A 22052-nucleotide genomic window follows, 5' to 3' on the forward strand; every position below is an offset into this window, starting at 1 on the left:
TCATTTCGTGACACACACACCTGCGAGTGTTTGTGTGTTACCGTGGGAGCGGCGTTTGTGTTCACATATTTACACAAGGTGTGTTTGTGCGACAACCTTTTATATATGACAGGTGTGTGTTTTGATTCTCTGCTAAATATTGCTTTCGCAGGCAAACGAATGTCGATCAAAGATTATCTTAATCGTAACACGATGTGTAATTAATGATATTTTTGTCAGGATTTGTGGATCATCACGCTGGTCCTGGGATGGAACGAGGATCTTTGGAGTTTCTGTATCTGTGAGCCAACCAGATCCCCACGATCTATAAAACCAGACAAAAATCTTTAGCTTTTTAATTTATAAATCATGTTTAAATGGAAAAGATTAAAATCCCACCTCTGTGAGACTGAAGAAGAGACCAAACCCTCCCACGAAGCGCAGCACTTCCCCCGCGTACGTCAAGATGATGCTGGCGCAGGTTTTGCACGAGATCGGAGGCTCGCTGGCGAAGCAGCTCTGGAGAGAAAAGGATTTAAAATTTTATGTTGACTCATTTAAAATGTTGCATTTTAAGCAATTAAATGATTATCTTTTTTAAGAATTTAATTAATTTTTATGTTGAAAGGTTGGATTTTTTTTAAAATAATTACTATATTGAACAATTCATTTTATTTTACATTTAAATATGTTCAATTTTTTGTTTTAAACATACAGTTTACTATGGTCATTCTAATTATAAAATAAATACCTTTTAAATTCAATATCTTTTCATCAATAGTCTTTTAAATTCAACAGAAAGATGTTGCCACCAGACGATACTAAGAGTACAGAGCTACTTGATTGGTCGGTAGGTCATGTGATTGTCTCCGTGTCGCATGATTGGCTGAAAATTTAACCAAGTAACTAATTTGCTTTTGTCTAGTACATTGAATTTAAAAGATGGAAGAAAATAATATTGAATTTAGAAAAGGTATTTTTGAATGATAGGAATATTGAACTCTTTGTGTAAAATACATTTAATTAGCAAATGTGAGATTAAAAAAAGTTGAATTATAAACAAAAAAAAGCAATATTCAAATTATAAAATTCAAATATTCAATAAAAACAAACTCGACAAATAAATAAGCAAATAATTGAATTCAATTAATTAAAAAAATATATAATTCAATGTTTTATAAACAAAAACAGTTAAATGAAAAAACATGTCAAAGAAATTCGAAAAATTCTTAATTCAATATTCTGATGTCACTGATAAACTTCTATAGTATTTTATTATAAACTATTTGACACAGTGTAGCTTCTTGTGTTTTTTGTTTTATTTGCTTTATTTTGACTCCTTCTTAAAGGGCCACAGCTCCCTTTACACGTCTCGCCTGTTCTCAGGTACGTATAAATTATATAAGTTTTTGTTTTATTTTGACTCCTTCTTAAAGGGCCACACCTCCCTTTACACGTCTCACCTGTTCTCAGGTACGTATAAATTATATAAGTTTTTGTTTTATTTTGACTCCTTCTTAAAGGGCCACAGCTCCCTTTACACGTCTCACCTGTTCTCAGGTACGTATAAATTACATTTGTTTTTGTTTTATTTTGACTCCTTCTTAAAGGGCCACAGCTCTCTTCATGCGTCTCACCTGTTCTCAGGTACGTATAAATTATATAAGTTTTTGTTTTATTTTGACTCCTTCTTAAAGGGCCACACCTCCCTTTACACGTCTCACCTGTTCTCACGTACGTATAAATTATATAAGTTTTTGTTTTATTTTGACTCCTTCTTAAAGGGCCACAGCTCCCTTTACACGTCTCACCTGTTCTCAGGTACGTATAAATTATATAAGTTTTTATTTTATTTTGACTCCTTCTTAAAGGGCCACACCTCCCTTTACACGTCTCACCTGTTCTCAGGTACGTATAAATTATATAAGTTTTTATTTTATTTTGACTCCTTCTTAAAGGGCCACAGCTCCCTTTACACGTCTCACCTGTTCTCAGGTACGTATAAATTATATAAGTTTTTGTTTTATTTTGACTCCTTAAAGGGCCACAGCTCCCTTTACACGTCTCGCCTGTTCTCAGGTACGTATAAATTACATTTGTTTTTGTTTTATTTTGACTCCTTCTTAAAGGGCCACAGCTCTCTTCATGCGTCTCACCTGTTCTCAGGTACGTATAAATTATATTAGTTTGTTTTATTTTGACTCCTTCTTAAAGGGCCACAGCTCCCTTTACACGTCTCACCTGTTCTCAGGTACGTATAAATTACATTTGTTTTTGTTTTATTTTGACTCCTTCTTAAAGGGCCACAGCTCTCTTCATGCGTCTCACCTGTTCTCAGGTACGTATAAATTATATAAGTTTTTATTTTATTTTGACTCCTTCTTAAAGGGCCACACCTCCCTTTATACGTCTCACCTGTTCTCAGGTACGTATAAATTATATAAGTTTTTATTTTATTTTGACTCCTTCTTAAAGGGCCACAGCTCCCTTTACACGTCTCACCTGTTCTCAGGTACGTATAAATTATATAAGTTTTTGTTTTATTTTGACTCCTTAAAGGGCCACAGCTCCCTTTACACGTCTCGCCTGTTCTCAGGTACGTATAAATTACATTTGTTTTTGTTTTATTTTGACTCCTTCTTAAAGGGCCACAGCTCTCTTCATGCGTCTCACCTGTTCTCAGGTACGTATAAATTACATTTGTTTTTGTTTTATTTTGACTCCTTCTTAAAGGGCCACAGCTCCCTTTACACGTCTCACCTGTTCTCAGGTACGTATAAATTACATTTGTTTTTGTTTTATTTTGACTCCTTCTTAAAGGGCCACAGCTCTCTTCATGCGTCTCACCTGTTCTCAGGTACGTATAAATTATATAAGTTTTTGTTTTATTTTGACTCCTTCTTAAAGGGCCACAGCTCCCTTTACACGTCTCGCCTGTTCTCACGTACGTATAAATTACATTTGTTTTTGTTTTATTTTGACTCCTTCTTAAAGGGCCACAGCTCTCTTCATGCGTCTCACCTGTTCTCACGTACGTATAAATTATATAAGTTTTTGTTTTATTTTGACTCCTTCTTAAAGGGCCACAGCTCCCTTTACACGTCTCACCTGTTCTCAGGTACGTATAAATTATATACGTTTTTATTTTATTTTGACTCCTAAAAGGGCCACAGCTCACTTCATGCGTCTCACCTGTTCTCAGGTACGTATAAATTATATATTAGTTTGTATTTAATAGTGAAGTACGTGAAGTAAACCGTGGACCTACAGCTGCACACGAGCCCTTCAGGTCGACGCTGGAGAAACCACAGCAGTCGAGCGTCTTCTCCACGTCCATCTGCGTGGCCACAGATTTGTTCCAGCCCATCTCCAGGAGGTGGTTCTAGGAAAGAAAAGCGCGACGAAATTAAATTAAATTTTTTACTAATGGTTTCTCTTGGTACCTGTTGGTCTGCGTTGAGGGCCAGAGAAGCGCAGGACACCGAGAACTGGACGATGAACACCGTGAACAGCATGATCATGTACTCGGACCGGTTAAGAACGTTAACCCAGACTAGGTTCAGTCGAAAAATTGAATTTGGAAACAAATGATTTGCATTTTTAGGTAAAACAGGTTGAACCAGAAATGTTGGATGTTGTGGTTAATTTGCAAAAGTAATTTTGTTCCATTTCATTCTCACACAAACCAGGACGGACGGAAGCTGTGATGGACAAAATACTATAAATGTTTATCAAGATGAATTTAACTTTTTTAAATGTTAAAAACTTCTTTTCATTTAAATGTTTTATAAGGATTTAATTGAAAGGTTTTATTTGTTTTGTTTTTCAATATTTTAATTTTTAAAAATCCAGCATTTTAAAAAGAAATGCTTTAAAACCAAATTCATTTTTAGGTAATTAAAAAAAAAAAATTGTACGTTAAAAGGTTGCATTTGTTTTTTTTATAATTTTCAAAAATCGAATATATCCAAAATAAATGCTTTTTAAAAGTAATTATTTTAGTTTATGCTATAATTTGTATATTGAATTTGTTTAGTATTTTAATAGTTTAGTTTTTAAAAATCGAATAAACAATTTTTTTATTGAAAGGTAGTTTTTTTGTCTTTCTTTTTAATCAAATATTTTCAAAATGTTTCATTAAAGTACATTTTTAGTTAATTCAATAATTTGTATATTGAAAGAATTAGTTTTGTGTTTTTGAATAATTTTATTGAAAAATATGTTTTTAAAATAAATGCTTTAAAAAGGTTTTAATTCAATAATTTGTTTATTTAAAAGGTTTCATTTGTTTAGATTGTTAAAATATTTCAATAAATTAATAATGAATTTCTTTACTCACAGTGTTTGATGATCTAATTTCAACGATAACAGTTAAAAATATAAAATGTTGGTAAATGTTGTAAAAAATGCATTAATTTGGAAAATTTCGATTTTCTTTTTTTTTAATTTCTCTATTAAATTATTAAAAAAAATTAAACAAATACAAATTTTCAATATACAAATGATTGAATTCAATAAAAGAAAAAGAAAAGCTTAAAATAACAATAATTTAATTTAAAAAAAGAAAAGCTTAAAATAACAATAAATAAATAAAAGAAAAAGGAAAGCTTAAAATAACAATAATTTAATTTAAAAAAAGAAAAGCTTAAAATAACAATAAATAAATAAAAGAAAAAGGAAAGCTTAAAATAACAATAATTTAATTTTAAAAAAGAAAAGCTTAAAATAACAATAAATAAATAAAAGAAAAAGGAAAGCTTAAAATAACAATAATTTAATTTAAAAAAAGGAAAGCTTAAAATAACAATAATTAAATTCAAAAAAGAAAACCTTGAAATAACAATAATTAAATTTTAAAAAAATAAAAGCTTGAAATAACAATAATTAAATTAAAAAAAAATAAAAGCTTGAAATAACAATAATTAAATTTAAAAAAGGAAAACATTGGTATCGTTGGTAGAGATTAAGAACGACTACTCCAGGGTTGAGAAAAATGTTGCAAGTGTTGCAGTGCGTTACGGACTCTCTGGAAGGATACGAAGAACAGCAGGACCTGGTGGTGCTTCAGGGCGCCACACAGACCCACAAAGGCCGCCAGGAACAGGTAGACGCCCACGCCGATGACCCCGGCCACCACTCTGAAGCTGGACACCAGGCCGAACCATTTCCCCCCCGCGGCCACGCCCACCAGCAGGAGACTGACCAGCTGAGGAGGATCAGAGGAGGTTCAGATCCACAAGAAATCTCTGACAAAACCCAACATTAAGAATAAGCTAAAGGTCTCATTTGATTGCGTTTCATATACTTTTTCCATTTAGTTTGAAGCGATTTTTAGTCGAGCGACACCAGTGGACTACAGTGGTAGTGTTTAGCCCGACGGGAGACTACATTTCCCATGAGCACTCGTTAAATGTCTCAAAATTTGCCATGTCCCGGTTTGCAGCAGTTGGACTAATGTTCTGTTTCCAGACTTCCATTGAAGGATGAAGGATGGATATCGATGAGGTAATGAATCAGATTGTGGATAATGAAATATGAGTTGTGTTATGACGGCTTTGTTAATAACTTTAACTTTGTTTTTGTACTGTGACCACAACCAGCGCGATATGTAAGTAAGTAAGTAATATTTATTTATATATCGCTTTTCGAGACCAGGGTCAAGAACTTTTACAGTGAAAATAAAAATCACACAAACTACCTCAAGTCACGTTATATAGAGTCATTCAACTAGTTTTAAGTTGAGTTATTTTACTGCAAAAATGTTAAGGTACCCAAACTACACAGTGCTCTTTAAGGAAAAACATTTTTATTCATTTTTTTTTATCAAATATTTATATAATAAATGTTTTGTTTTTTTTGTTAGTATATTTTCAGTTAATTCAATAACTTGTATATTTAAACGCTGCATTTTTTTTTTTTTTTTTATCGAATATTTCCAAAATAAAAGATTTTTTAAAAGTAATTATTTTAGTTTATTCAATAATTTGTATATTGGAAGGTTGAAGTTTTTTTTGTTTAATAATTCAGTTTATTTCCAAAATAAATGCCTTTAATTGATATAAGTTAATGAACTATTTTTTTTTTTTTTCATATGATTTTTTTTAATGGAATATTTTCAAATGTCATGTTTTTTTTAATATATTTTTTGTTAATTTAATAATTTGTATATTTAAATGCTGTATTTGTTTGTTTTTTATTTTTTTTATTTTATTTTTTATTTCCAAAATAAACTTTTTTTTAAAGTAATTATTTTAGTTAATTCTCGAATTTGTTTATTGAAAGGTATCGTTTGTCATTTGTTTTTTTTAATAATTACATTTTTTTATGGAATATTTTCAAATGTAATGTTTTTTAAGTATATTTTTTGTTAATTCAATAATTTGTATATTTAATTACAATGCCTTTTAAATTAATTTAAGTTAATTCACAAAAATGACTTGTTAATCCAAAGGTACTTTTTGTCTGTTTTTTTTAAATCATTTAATTTACTTTAATGGAATATTTTCAAAACAAATGTTTTTTCAAATACATTTATAAAAATGGATAGATATATAGATAGATAAGATTTAAACTGCTTTTACCATAAATTAAATAGTTTAGTTTAGAGTTTTTTTGTCAAACCCTTGTTAAAGAAAATGTTTTGAGTTATCGCAGGTACTGACCACTGCAGACTCCAAAATGGCAAACACAGTTTAAAAAGAAAAATAAACATCTGCTTGGACTAGAAAACATTAGTGTCGTCACACTCATTTGCATACAAAGAACTAACAATAGAAATAATGGAAAAGAAAACGTCGTTCCTCTAAACACAGACACTGACCACGTAGGTGACGTTCAGGGCGCACAGAGAGTTCCTGTTGCAGTAAAATCCTCCACAAACCATCGCTGCAGGAGAAAAAACTCACGATCCTGGATCTTTCTGCTTCTTTGTCACTTCCGCATGAACCGGACAACTTAGGAGTTCTTAGGATTCTAAACCTGTTCCACCCATGTGTCACCTGCGCAGGTGAACTTCCGGTTCGTCAACAAATACACGAGTTAAAATATTTCACATTGTGATACTGCGACTGTAATATGAAAAAAATATTTGTTTTTAAATTAACTGTTTTAGAAAGATATAATACAAATACAATTATGTTTTAATATTTTACTTTTCTCGCTGATATCAGGGGAAAATAAACTTTAATTTGTATTGTTTAGTGAAGCGCGCCCTCTACTGGAGAACATCAACAGTGTTATAAGAAATATGTTTGTTTTTCATTTTAAAAATTTAACAGAAGAATTTTGTAATAATACAAATCATATTTAGTGTTTAATGTTTATTGCCGATATATAAGAGAGAAACTACAAGAGACGAGAGAAGCTACAAGAGAGGAGAAGCTACAAGAGGAGAAACTACAAGAGAAGAGAAGATACAAGAGAGGAGAAGCTACAAGAGAGGAGAAGATACAGGAGAGGAGAAGCTACGAGAGGAGAAACTACAAGAGAAGAGAAGATACAAGAGAGGAGAAGCTACAAGAGAGGAGAAGATACAGGAGAGGAGAAGCTACGAGAGGAGAAGCTACAAGAGAGGAGAAGATACAGGAGAGGAGAAGCTACAAGAGGAGAAACTACAAGAGAAGAGAAGATACAAGAGAGGAGAAGCTACAAGAGAGGAGAAGCTACAGGAGAGGAGAAGATACAAGAGAGAAGAAGATACAGGAGAGGAGAAGCTACGAGAGAGGAGAAGCTACAAGAGAGGAGAAGATACAAGAGAGGAGAAGGTACAGGAGAGGAGAAGGTACAGGAGAGGAGAAGCTACGAGAGAGGAGGAGATACAAGAGAGGAGAAGGTACAGGAGAGGAGAAGGTACAGGAGAGGAGAAGCTACGAGAGAGGAGAAGATACAAGAGAGGAGAAGGTACAGGAGAGGAGAAGGTACAGGAGAGGAGAAGCTACGAGAGAGGAGAAGATACAAGAGAGGAGAAGGTACAGGAGAGGAGAAGCTACGAGAGAGGAGAAGCTACAAGAGAGAAGAAGATACAAGAGAGGAGAAGCTACAAGAGAGGAGAAGCTACAAGAGAAGAGAAGCTACAAGAGAGGAGAAACTACAAGAGAGGAGAAGATACAAGAGAAGAGAAGATACAAGAGAGGAGAAGCTACAAGAGAGGAGAAGCTACAAGCGAGAAGAAGATACAGGAGAGGAGAAGCTACGAGAGGAGAAACTAAAAGAGAGGAGAAGATACAGGAGAGGAGAAGGTACAGGAGAGGAGAAGCTACGAGAGAGGAGAAGATACAAGAGAGGAGAAGATACAGGAGAGGAGAAGGTACAGGAGAGGAGAAGCTACGAGAGAGGAGAAGATACAAGAGAGGAGAAGGTACAGGAGAGGAGAAGCTACGAGAGAGGAGAAGATACAAGAGAGGAGAAGCTACAAGAGAGGAGAAGCTACAAGAGAGGAGAAGGTACAGGAGAGGAGAAGCTACGAGAGAGGAGAAGATACAAGAGAGGAGAAGGTACAAGAGAGGAGAAGCTACAAGAGAGGAGAAGGTACAGGAGAGTAGAAAAACAAGAGAGGAGAAGATACTAGGGATGAGGAGAAAGTTGAGCAGAGACTTAAGAAAACAAACATCTGCCAACAGACCATCATGTAAATGTTGACACTGAGTCACAGCAACATGTTATCAGACCCTGACGTCTTCAGAACGATCACCAGATCAAGAATCTGCCCTCGACTGATAATCTCTCCGAGAGACCAGATCAATAGACGTCCGTGGAGACAAAAGCTTCCTGAAGCCACATCAGATCTTTCTGGACGACAATCCGACGACAGCTGGTGGTGAAGAGGAGGAGGAGGAGTCATGAGGGTGATGGTCAGATAAGGGTGAGAAGATCAATGAGAAACCATCAATGCAAGAATATATTCCTGTACAATATTCTTAAACACATACCTGTATGAATGTATTTTTCATGAAAACAAAATCGGTAAAAAGTTTATATTTACAAAAAAATCACACATTAAAATACAATTTATAAAAAATAGTATAGTTTTGAAAAAGCTTTTTTGAAATTATTTAACTCTTCATGCTTTTGTTAAAAATGATTTTAATGTGATTGAAATTGAAAGACTGATATTGAATTTTAAAACATGGAATAAATAACAAATGGACACTTTAAAAAAACACATTTTGAAACACACTTTGCACCAGTTTTGCAGTCTCACCATGTCATGCGATACATTTTCTCTCTTATATTCTCGTCTTATCTTCCATCCATTTCATTTTTCACGACTTAAAATTCAATCTCACTTAACTTAACTTAACTCACTCAAATAAACATGGAGGGATTCGTAATAAGAACCAGAAACTGTTGTTTTTATTTGTTCAGGCTTTTCCTTGATTCTCTGGAACTCCTGTTGTGTTATCAGTTTTATCTTGACCTTTAAAGTATATACTTTATTGAATATTGATTTGATTGTTTAAGCGCTTTGTGACCCTGGTCTGGAAAAGCCCTATATAAATAAAAATTACTTACTTATTGCCAGTGTTGTAAACACAACACAGGAATGTGTTTTGGTGGCATTACGGAATAAAGGAATGAAATTATACGAATAAAATAAAAACGGATTAATAAAATAAATACAATAAATAAAAATAAAACACATGTTTTAATGGTAATAATTTATAATGTTGTTGGTAAAAAATATTTAAGATTAAGTTGCCTTCAATACATGTGTTGTGTGATCCACAATTTAATAACTTTATTAAAATACCTTTTTTAATAAATAACTTTTTCAATATAAATGTAAAAAAAATAACAAAATATTTAGTTTTAAAGGAGTAATTTGAATGATTAATTGTCAATATTCTAGTATTAAAGTCTTGCATTGTTATTGGCCTCAAAACACGTACATTTTAATATTGTATTTCATTAAAAATAAATAAATGAAAAAAGTACTGTATAGAGAAAACTTCACTCCTAACAGAGCCTCTTATATTAATCGTTTTTTCTTCCACCGGTTTTGCAGTCTCACCATGTCATGCGATACATTTTCTCTCGCATATTCTCATCTTATCTTCCATTCATTTCATTTTTTCACGACTTAAAATTCAATCTCACTTAACTTAACTTAACTCACTTAACCAAACATGGAGGGATTCGTAATAGGAACAAGAAACGTTCATTGCCAGTGTTGTTAACACGACACCGGAATGTGTTTTGGTGGAATTACTATACAAAAATAATTAAATTATACGAATAAAATAAAAACAGATTAATAAAATAAATACAATAAATAAAAATAATGTTGTTGGTAAAAAATATTTTAAGATTTAAGATTGAAATTGTCTTCAATACATGCGTTGTGTGATCCACAACTCTCCAATTTAATAACGTATACTTTTTAAATACACTTTTGAATAAATAGCTATTTCAATATAAATGTAAAAAAAATGTACTTTTAAAGGATTCATTTGGATTATTAAATTGTCAATATTGTAGTATTAAAGTCTTAGGTTAGGTATAACTTTATTGATCCCTCAGTCTTGCATTGTTATTGGCTTCAAAACACGTACATTTTAATCTTGTATTTCATAAAAATAAATAAATGAGAAAAGTACTGTGTAGAGAAAACCTTCATCGCTTCACGATGACTCCTAACAGAGCCTCTTATATTAATCTCTTTTTCCTCCCTGAACAGATACAGAGGCGCAGTTCCATATCTTCTCCGCGGGGGGCGCCCTTGCTAACGTGGCCAATTACAGGCACGAGTCCCCGCACGTGCCTCGGACACGTCATTTGGCGCATATGGAGCAGAGAAGCGCATCGTGGCGTCAAAAAAAAACAAGAAACAAACCCCGCATCCGTTTCCAGTTGGACGAGCTCAATCGAACCATCGATCCAATTCTGGATCGATAAATAAAAAAAAGATCACCTCCTCCTCCTCCCTTCATCCCTCCTTCCTTCTCTCCTCCTGTGGGAGCAATGGTGTCTGATGGAGAGAAGGGGGCGGGGCGAGGAGGATGCTGTAGTAGGTGAAGGATGAAGAGGAGGATGAGGAGGAGGAGGAGGAGGAAGAGGAGGAGGTGCGACTCTCTACGTCAGCGCAGCATCACAGCGAGTGGACCTTTTGCGCTCGATGTTCTGGAGGTGAATCCCTTCATCTGAACCTGAAAAAACAACACTTTGAAGGTAAGATTAAAAAAACGCGTTAACGTTCATTTTTGTGTCGAGCATTGAATTCACACTTGAGCATCATCTGTGCAAAAAAAAAAAACCCGAATCCCGCTTCTTCAGTATTTGCGTTAAAGGGAATTAGATTTGCAAGATAATACGATTTAAATGACGGATTATTTCTGGTTAATGTTAATTTTGGTGCGTTAATCGATGACATCCTGGAGTGTAACCCCCCCTCACCCCTCATCCCCCTCTTTTTAAAAAAATGAAGCTGAGATTCAATCGGTTTCCCTCCTTCATTTTTGTTAATAGTCGTGTTATAAATGGTATTTGCATTAAACTGGGGGTGAAGGGTGGTGGAGTGAGGGGGGTCTCCTGTCTCTGCGTCGTGCAGCCAGGATGACCTTGTAGAAGAAGCCCACCGGGAAAACGTGACGAGGAGAAAGTGATGGGATGATTCCTCCTCCCCCAGCGCTGCTGCTGCTGCTGTGCAGAGGATCTGAGATGTTCGTGTCGAGGAGACACTGAGGTGAACACTTGTAAAATGGCTTCAGTGTCGCCATCGCTGCACGTTTGTCCGAGTCTTCTCTGCTCTAGATGCTCACCTGAGTGGAGCGTGTTTGAAACCTGCAGGAAAATAATCCAAGGTTTGATTTGTCTACGCTTTGACGAGTTAAGTTGACCCGTTGTGTGAGTAAGGGACTCGTTGTACAATCAAAGCTGGGGCGTGATTACAGCCGGCTGGACGAGGAGTAAAGCAGTTATTACCCCGTTATGGACTCTGCTCTCGTAACCTCTCGTTCGCTGAGATTTCAGACAGGGGGGGAAAAACTTTATAAACAAATACCTTCAAAACATGGTCGTGATGAAGGATTTACTGCAACTTCAAGAGGAAGATTTAAACATTTGAGTAAGTGAGTCAGGAGAGTTGCTTTTTCATATTAGTTGACATTTAAAGAATAAATATAATCACATCTAATGATTATTTATACAGTTAAGTTAGGATTTTCTTGTTGGCGCAAGTGTTAGCTGTGGTGCTAACAGTTAGCATTTCATTAATTTAAGATGGGGGTCCCCCAAACATTTTATCACCACGGACCAGTATGATGTCGGCATTATATTCAGGGAACCCGACGTTCAGATTAAAATGGTAAAATAAATCAATCGTATAAAGGTTGTTTCAACTAGTTCACAAGAAAATAAACTTGACTTCATTATTATATAATTATTATATATTATATAATTTATTTAAGACGTTTTTATTTGTTCAGGCTTTTCCTTGATTTTCTGGAACTCCTGTTGTGTTATCAGTTTTATTTTGACCTTTAAAGTATATACTTTATTGAATATTGTTTTGATTGTTTAAGCGCTTTGTGACCCTGGTCTGGAAAAGCGCTATACAAATACAAATTACTTACTTACTTACTTACTTAAACTGGCGTCTTGACGTGTCAAGAGCCACATGCTAAAATACCATGGTCGTGTCAAAACGAAACACATTTCAGTCGGTGCATATTGTATAACAACTCTTCCTAAACAAGCTGACAATTGCAACATTGCTTTTATTGCAGAAATTAGAAAGCAAACATGACCTAGTTCTCTTGAGCAATACCCTCGGTCACGTGCAACCAACCTATCGGTGATGAAGTGCTACTGCTACTACTACTGGATAATTTGATTCACCTTATAGTGTTTTTTCATTTATTTGCCAGAATAATCTGTCAAGAAAAGTCATACGAGATTTAACTATGAGCTTTGTTTACTCTACTTCCTGCTTCTCTGCGTCTATTTACTTGACGGCCATCTTGGCTCCAGATTCGCCACAAAAATATTGACATTATTTCACCTTTGTAATGACCGTTTGCTAAAAAAAAAAGTCGATTAACATTCATGTGGATCTGGTGACCTGTAAGGATGCCAGAGATTAAGATAAGATAAGGAACAGATAATGGATGTCAACGATTCTACAGAGACCACCAGTAATGGAAGATAAATACTGTTAAAGACAGTTTGGTTAAAACAAAATGTGTTAAAATGTATCGATCTCTTTTCAGATCGACATCCCTGATCTACGGCTAGTATGGTTAGCATTAAACTAACGTCATTTGGGTTCAGTGCCATTTTGAAAATTTGTAAACCGACTTCTTAGAACAGATGTACGATGTATAGGTTATCATTAGTGATGTTCTGATGAAGCTTCGTGAAGCAGTGTCATTATTTTCAGAGTCCACTAGATGGCGGTCTCTGCACTGTTTTCCTATTCTATTCTAATGAAACATCACATAGTTTTTAAACTGATGGCGCCACCTACTGACCTCTAAACAATATCGCTAAGTTATTATATCTACAGATTCATTGGACTTTGCAAATTATATTGTGAAAAATGTAGGAGTTGTTTTTGCATCAAGCTGTCAATTTTATTATAATACTGTTTTATACTGAATCTAAGTTTGAGTTAATAAAACCAACAATCTTTTAGCCATTTTTTCTCCTTTATATTGACCAAAAAAACAAACCATATTCGCTCTCGTTTTCCTCACATTATAAAAGTCTAGTTAGTTATTATTTTCATTGACTCCCGGTCCCGACAACATGGATGCACCTCGCGACCCCCCGTAACGGGGGTCACCGTGAAACACCTCCACCTGAGTTCTCTCCATAAATGAATCAGTCGTCGCCGTCTTATCGCTCCGGGAGATCAGAGAACACGCCGACCTTTGAAGAAGCCTTTGTTTTCTACCCCTTTGGTTTCTACGCTTTAAACAGAAAACGTAGCGTATTCGTTTGTTCATTGTTGTGTGTTTTATCTTTGGTTGTACGAATGTTTCTCTCTCGGCCCAGATATGTCATCTATCTCTATACGCACTTTTTTTTTCAGCCAACGTACTCAAAAGTGTGTCATTCTGAAGAAGGTCTTTTAATGGCTCCGCTGAGGAAGTATCGCGTCGTTTCTTTAAGTAAAAATATTGATCATAGTTGGTTCATTTAAGGGCAGAAAAATGTCCCGGCTGGTTTGACCGGTCCGACCGGGTGTCGAGAATAGATCCCCCCCCCCACCTCAGGTAGGGGTAGCTCAGCTGTCGTTTCCGCTTCCTCCGGGTTGTTGATCCAGATCTAGTCGACCCGCCAGAGATCAGAAATGTCACAAGTTCCGACTTGTTCCCGATGCAGCGGCGCGTGACTCATTAGCAGAGCAGACAGAAAACAGGCTGCGGCACGGAAGTAGGTTCAGACCCGACGTTTCCTACTTCACGCATAAGACGTCAAAAAAAGGAACCAGTTCTAACCAGAAATTTAGAAGCAAACTAAATCGACATTTCCCCGTTTCCTCCTCTTAAACACGAGGTTGTCGGCGACGATATGAATCCCGAGAAGAACGAGCGACGAGCTTTGATGTTTAGGAAGAGCAAACACCGCAGTGGCAACCGTTTAATGCTAAGAGAGGAGCTCCAGCGTTTCTGTGTAGATAACGCTCTGACTTAGTCTCGAGCAGAAATTACTCCCGCAGCATGTCAAGCATATTTAAGCGCCTCGGATCAGACACGACCCCGGGGGCCACGTTAGGTCAAAATAAAAACTATAAAAATGTTTCTTATGGCTAATAATAACTGATTTAAGTCGTTAAAGATCTTTGTCCGAGGACTTTACTCTTATTTATTTCTATAGTGATATTTCTAGTGTTTTTATATCATATTTATAAATTAAATTTATTTTAAATGAACTATTACAAAATAATAGAGTTTATTTGAATGTATTTTTCTATGTTACTGCATAAATACATTTGATATTTTGCATTTAATGTGTTATTGTTTCAAAAATATAAAATGAAAAAAATGTTTTCCTTTATCTCGGGGTCAAGGTGACCCAGTGACCCGAAAACGAATGTGTGGTATGACCCAAAGATAACCCAATGGGGACCACAAACAAAGGGCCCTCTGGGTCACCTTGACCCTGAGATAACACAACGGTTAAGTAAAATGAATGGGAAAAATACACAAAATACAGTTTAAGATTATTTTAAAATGTGCTTTTTATTCTTTTTTTGATATTGAGTTTTCCCCTCGTCCTTTTATCACTCCCTTATTTCTTTCAGCTTGATGGCCTCTTAAAACAGTCACATGTATATAATGTGGCCCCTGTGGGGCCCTTAATTGCCTCAGACTGAGCTATGATAGTCTTTTGGGTTCAATTTTGGTGTCAAACTTTGAGAACATTTGGGCCAAATTTTTGCAGGTCATGAAGGTTTTTAATCATCCTTTATATCAGATGCTTTTCACAAAGTTGAGTCACGTATTGGCGTAAGAACATCAATGTCGTACAGTAGACTTTGCCGAGTTATGACAAGTATTCTTGACACTTTCTGATGCTCAGTCACTGACAAGCATCTCCTGCTGGAGCTTCTGAGTCGGACCACAGTCGCCTCCATCAATCCCTTCTGCAGCGAGCACAGCCAAAATGGACGCAGAGAGAGCTGACGTCACCGTGTTTGGAACATGGTGTCGGCAGCCAGCGTCGGTGCCACCGGGGGTTGACACGCCGAGGGCCCCCGGGCGCCGTGACACGTCTCTGCAGTTCCCGCCACGGGGGACTTGAACATGCGAGCGGCGGTAAAAGGGGAGGAAGGAGGAGGAGGAGCGACTCTGAGCGAGTCTTCATCTCTGCTGTAGGTGAACAGTTAGGAACCGTATCCACGCTGTTGCTTTACCGCTCGAATGTATCACCGCGGCTCTGACACGCCGTCGATAACGGGCCGAAAACAAGAGATGAATCAATGATTCACCGCTGGACTCGTGGACCGGAATGAGACAGAAAATAACTGATGAAATGAAAGAAGAATCTGCAGCTGGAGATTCTGATAATAAGTTCATGGCTCCTGTGAATCCACTAGAAGGACTTTTCGCTCCGGAGTACAAGTCGCACCAGCCATAAAATGCATAATAAAGAAGCGAAAAAACATATATAAGTCGCACTGGAGTATAAGTCGCATTTTTGGGGGAAATTTATTTGATAAAATCCAACACCATGAACAGACATGTCGTCTTGAAAGGCAATTTAAAATAAAAATAGAATAGAGGCGACAACAGGCTGAATAATTGTATGCTTACGTTACACGACACAACTGAGAACGTGCCTGGTATGTTAACATTACATATTAAGAGTTATTCAGATAACTATAGCATAAATAACATGCTAAGAAGTTTACCAAACCATCCGTGTAACTCCAAATAACTCAAATCCAATGAAATCTTCATCCTCGGTTTCACTTTTAAACAACTCCGCTAACTCCGGAAGTAGAAGATGCGGCGCTTCCTCTTCTACGTCGAAATGATCAACACAGGCCCTAGAGCGCCCTCTTGCGGTTTAGTGTGAAAATAACATGTGAAATGATATACCGGTAATAATGTCTTAATAATTTCACACATAAGTCGCTCCAGAGTATAAGTCGCACCCCCGGCCAAACTATGAAAAATACTGCGACTTATAGTCTGGGAAATACGGTATATTTAAATGTAAACGTTTGCAGTGCATTGTGGGTTTTACGGTACGTCTGGATTCCTTGTTACCTCATCGTAATTTATTATAAATTTAAATTAATATATAGTAGTAACTGGCCTGGTGTATTATTGTTGTATATTGAGCAATGAACCTATCTGCATATGTAAACCTGTTTTGACGACCCTTCAGTAGCTCTATAAAGCTTCCGTGGATAAAACGAAAAGGGCGAAGGTGTCTCCGGTGTCTCCGTTAGAAATGTTGTTCAAGTTTATGGCGAGAGCGAAATCAGGATGGAGGCATTATCTGTGGTTTTAGTATCCTTGGAAACAAGCAAAGGTGGTGCTGTAAAAACCTCTCGAACATCACGTTTTCATCATGATTTTTTAAAAAGTCGATATCGGACTATATTTCAAAGTGCAAAGGGAAACGTACTAATATTTTAAAGTTTTAATTATGATATAAGGTTCGGCATCAATCCTTGTTAACTTGCTTTCGCGTTCAGTGAAGGCCTCCCGCCACTAGGTGGCAGCTCTGTGGGTTCCAGTATGTCTTCATCAGTAGTTGAATTCATTAAAAAGTCCCTCAGAGAGCCTTTAATGTTTTAAGCTCTCTTCCACTGCAGCGTAGGTGTTTGTTGACTCGTGTGGGGGGAATTTCCAGGCATCTGACTACCCATAATGCAACACACTGTTGATCTCATTGCTCCCCAAGGGCTAGCTTAAGGAAGATGCAGATGAGCTATTCAAGAAAGTGTTTCTGCTTTCCAATTTAAATCTGAAAGACTGTTGGTGTAGATTTCTTATTTCGAAAGTAAATATTCAGTGTGTAATATCACAAAAAAAACATGAAAATGTGAGTAAGACATCCATTCAAGGTGGGAAAAGTGTAAGCATTTATTGTTGGTTTTATAAAGTAATGTTCAGCTCTTCTTGCCGTGAAGTATTCTGCAAAAGACGCCTGGATCCGGACGGAAACTCAAATGAATCGTATCAATTACCCCTTAACAACCTCCTTAGCAGAGGTAATAACAAACACGTCGAGACAATAATAAATTATTTATTAGTTCTTCTAATGGAAACTCTATACATTGGTGTGCTGGAGGTCACCGTGGATTCAAGACCGCCCGAGGGAAACTCTATCAGATCATCGTCATGGCAGCACGAAAAATCAAAGATGCCACGAGAAATTAATTCAGCTCTTCGTCGCAGCCATCTGCAGCTCTTAAGTGTCACCAATGATCATCCCTCTGCTCTCTCCCTCCATCCCTCCATCCCTCCATCCCTCCTCTGCTGCCACTCTTTGTCATTCATCGCTCGTAACATCTCGGGGCAAAGATGGCGGTAGAAAGTGGGGATGTTTTTTTTTCCTGAGCTTGTATAGTGTTGGTTGGAACTTGAGTCGCACTGTTTTTGAGAGACATGTGTGAAGGTGTTCAAGGTTATATATAAAGCGACTCTTCAACTTCACGCTGATAATTAATCTAACACTTGTCGACTCGCGGGCTTCTTGTTAGGGCTGGAAACATGTGATCTTCATACCATACAAGTCGTTGTATCAACGACCTGAATAACGTAAATTGGTTAAAATACAATATAGTTGTTTAACGTATTAGCTGTTAAGATTAATACCTTAAATAACACAACACTGCACAATATAACAAATATTCATAAATAATTATAAGTATCACACAAAGGTGTGCAAACACATTTTTTGCACTTTTTAATCCAGTGAAATTGGGGGAAAACACTGTGAAAGGCGCTTTGCTTTGACTCTGTCTGCTTTTGTTTCTGCTGCCACCTACTGTTGAGTCAGTGTAAGTGCTTTTTAAATAAATTCTGAAATTTAAAATTGTCATTCTATTAATTCGTGATTTGAACCGATAATCGTTCAAAAGGGTAGTTGTAGTTCCAATGGTTACCGCTATTGCTGCGAATTTATCGTACAAGTGTTACTGTCTTTAGCTGTTAGCCTAGCTTAGCTTTTGCAAAAACAATGTTTGATAGACAGAGACTTTATGGAATAGCAGTCGTGATAGAACAAATAATTATAAGTATCACACATAAGTGTGCAAACTTAGAAATATGCAAACACATTTTTGGCACTTTTTAAACTAATCAAATTGGGGGAAAACACTGTTAAAGGCGCTTCGCTTCGACTCTGTCTGCTTTTGTTTCTGCTGCCACCTACTGTAGAGTCACTGTAAGTGCTTTTAAAAAAGTGTCTGAAATTTAAAATGTTCATTCTATTAAATCGTGATTTTAACCGATAATCGTTCAAAAGGATAGTTGTAGTTCGACTGGTGTTACCGTCTTTAGCTGTTAGCCTAGCTTAGCTTTTGCAAAAACAATGTTTGATAGACAGAGACTTTATGGAATAGCAGTTGTGATAGAACAAATAATTATAAGTATCACACATAAGTGTGCAAACTAAGAAATATGCATACACATTTTTTGCACTTTTCATTCCAATCAAATTGGGGGGAAAACAATGTGACAGGCGCTTCGCTTTGACTCTGTCTGCTTTTGTTTCTTCTGCCACCTACTGGTAAGTCAGTGTAAGTGCTTATAAAAAAATAAAATGCGATTCTATTAAATCGTGATTTGAATCCATAATCGTTCAAAAGGGTAGTTCGACTGGTTACCGATACGTGCTGAGAATTTATCGTATAAGTGTTACTGTCTTTAGCTGTTAGCCTAGCTTAGCTTTTGCAAAAGAAAAGCTTGATAGATGGATACTTTTATAAAAAGTCGAAGACGTTAAAAATAAATGAAAATAGCCCACAGAGCATCCAAAACTGCGTCAGGCTTCTGCTTTCATGAGTAAGAAGTATAAATAATGGTACTGTTGCTACAATAAATCACCCATGTTTATGTTATGAAAGGATAAACTCATTTGTTACTTTGTAATTAGGTGATAAAAAAAACCAGGTGCTACTTAATATAATCTTTTCAACTGCTTCAGAGTTCAACTCGCAACCACAACCGCTAGTTTAACACCATTATAAGGCACTATCTTTATTTGTTTGCTATTGATTAGCCGCGTGGTTTACTTAAGCCATTGTATTACTTCAACTCTTCTATTCCTCTGGCGCCCGCTCAGCACCGCCAACACAAAATAAGATTAAACTTTCATAAGCAGCAAAGAGGATGTTGCTCAGCCTCCGTCAGGAATTTATTATCAATTTACACTTCATTACACATGCCGGCGGATTTCGGAGAATGACTTTGTTCCTATTATGAAACCATCCATGTTGTCATCGCGTCAGAGACAGGTTCGAATGATCTTCTTGTGTAATAAGATTTTTTTTCGTATCCGCTGCAGCTGCCATATGCGACGCACTTGTTTGATTTTCGCCGCCCACAAGCACGTTTGCCAGGGACTAATGGGCTGGTAATGGCTTCTTTGTTGCATCACCATCGGCTTCAAGAGCGTTCGGGAGCAAAGGTTCGAACAAAGAATGGGCGACCAGATGGTGGAGAGGTGCGGATTGATACAGTCGGGCTGATGCTAACTATAGTTCTGGGACGACACTAACTTTCTTGTTTTTACATATGACGGTCCATCGCACAGTGGGCCAGAATCTTGAGAAATCTTGATATTAACAGGAATTAAGAGTCAGTTTTTAACATTTTCTTTTTATTCTTGGAGGCTAAATGTTTCTTAATTATTAGTGGGCTGTGCGGAGCTTGTTATTCTTATTATTCATCCTCCTTCCGTTTATTGGCACTTTTCACGGCCCACACTGTTGAGCGCACACAAAAAAAGAAATACTTTAAATCGGCGGCTCAATTGGACTCGTACTGCTATTAGTTTTCTCACCAGAATATACATTTTTCGCAACACAAGTCATGAAAAAAACTGCGATAAAAATTTCCCATAAGGAAATGGGACCAAGTCCAAAAAGTCGCACATCTGCGACATTTTTCAAGCATCACCTGCTCTGGCATACGTTCACGTAGAAACACCATTAAAACTTTAAAATGTAGATGAAAGTCCAAATTATCAACGTGGGATTTTACCCTTTTGCAGCTTTCATAGTTTTTTTGTAACGGTGCAAAGCGCACAGCACACTCTTGCACTTTCCTGGTAGGGAATTGTCTGTTTTTATTATCCTTTATCAAAATCTCACAATCTAATTCCAAAATCAGTTACACTTTTTGTCTAATGTTTGATATCTATAGTATATTTTTCTAATCTTATCTTAACCTCCGATATATTTATAGGTCACCATATCAACATGAACAATATAATAGTGACCAAGCTAACATTGTGCTTTGGTGCCATCTTAAGTATTGAGTGCTGAAAGCATTATTACATCTGCCAAGGAAGAGTTCTTGTGATGCTCATATTGATCTTTCCGTTTGTTGGCAAACATTACCAAAAAATTTAAGAATTTATTTGCGTCATATTTTGTGATGTTTTGAAGTTCTACTTCACAACGTGAAACCCTGTAGAAAATGCAACACAGCATACAATTGAATAATTAAAATCAACTCCCATTGTACTGTGGTTACAATGTATCATTAGAGAACAAAAGTTAAAGGTCAGCTTAGATCTTAAGAATCTTGGGAATGCTGCTATGCTAACATCACTAGTGTAGTGGTTAGATTGGGTGTGTCTATCTCGTCTATTGTTCTTTTATTTTCCTTTTCTTTGATGTCATTTTTACTTGTTGGACGACTCTGTATAATTGATCCATTGTTTGTTCCTTATCTTATCTTAACCCTTGTTGTCTCTGACCTGCACATCGACGGGCCTTCGGGTCACCTTGACCCTGAGATAGAAGGGTTAAACACCAGCATCTTCGTAGGTCCACCTATAAACATTAACATTTATTAATCTACTCGAATTTTGAGTCAAACAACTTGTGGGCCGCATAAAATGACTAGATAATAGATAATAGATGAATAATAATAAATAATAGATATGGGTTAGAACATCATTCTGTCTGTCTTGTGGTAGTTTTATTGATTCTCCAATCATGGAGGCTGTTTTATTCATTCCATTGTGTGTTTAAAACACAGATGGATATGTCGTCCGAATGCTTCTCCACAACCTCCTTCTCTCTGGCAGCATTTAAAAGCTCCGACATAAAGATGTTCCCTCGTCTCATTGTTTTGTTTTGTACGGGATTTATTCGGCTGGATTCCAGCCCCGTGTTTTCGCCCGAGAAACTCGATCCCTCAAACAGACTTGCAATGTTGTCAGAAATGTGTGCCGCTCAACACCCTCGAGGAAACAGCAGAAGCTTTCAGAGTTTCCCCTCCTTCGTTCCTTACCACCGGCCGCTAACGTTCCCTCATCGCGGCGACATCTGTTTTTTTTTCCGGTGCTGTACTCGCTCCTACCAGGACATTAGCCGGAACAGAGCGTGTTAGTGGAGAGTTTATGTGAAACCTCAACAGGATTGTGGTGTATTGTGTAAA

At 36.5% G+C, this 22052-nt stretch overlaps 2 protein-coding genes across 2 annotated transcripts in view; one reads left to right on the plus strand and one right to left on the minus strand.

The window, feature by feature from the left end:
- Positions 1-83: 83 nt before the first annotated feature.
- Positions 84-6962, minus strand: LOC148062450 (tetraspanin-13-like). The gene is made up of 6 exons (XM_087812334.1): positions 6800-6962; positions 5018-5185; positions 3423-3503; positions 3248-3361; positions 379-498; positions 84-304 (listed from the first exon to the last, which is right to left on the minus strand). Exons 1-6 carry the CDS (start codon positions 6860-6862, stop codon positions 233-235), a joined length of 618 nt encoding a protein of 205 aa, XP_087668460.1. The 5' UTR covers positions 6863-6962; the 3' UTR covers positions 84-232.
- A 4070-nt stretch (positions 6963-11032) lies between these two features.
- sv2a (synaptic vesicle glycoprotein 2A) overlaps positions 11033-22052 on the plus strand; it is a 36880-nt gene continuing 25860 nt past the window's right edge. The window contains exon 1 of the mRNA XM_087812444.1: positions 11033-11145. The gene's annotated coding sequence lies outside the window, so the exon portion shown is untranslated. The remainder of the gene's footprint in view (positions 11146-22052) is intronic.

The sequence above is a fragment of the Callionymus lyra genome, chromosome 17 (assembly GCF_982586985.1).
Source record: "Callionymus lyra chromosome 17, fCalLyr1.hap1.1, whole genome shotgun sequence".
In the NCBI taxonomy this organism is placed as follows: Eukaryota; Metazoa; Chordata; class Actinopteri; order Syngnathiformes; family Callionymidae; genus Callionymus; species Callionymus lyra.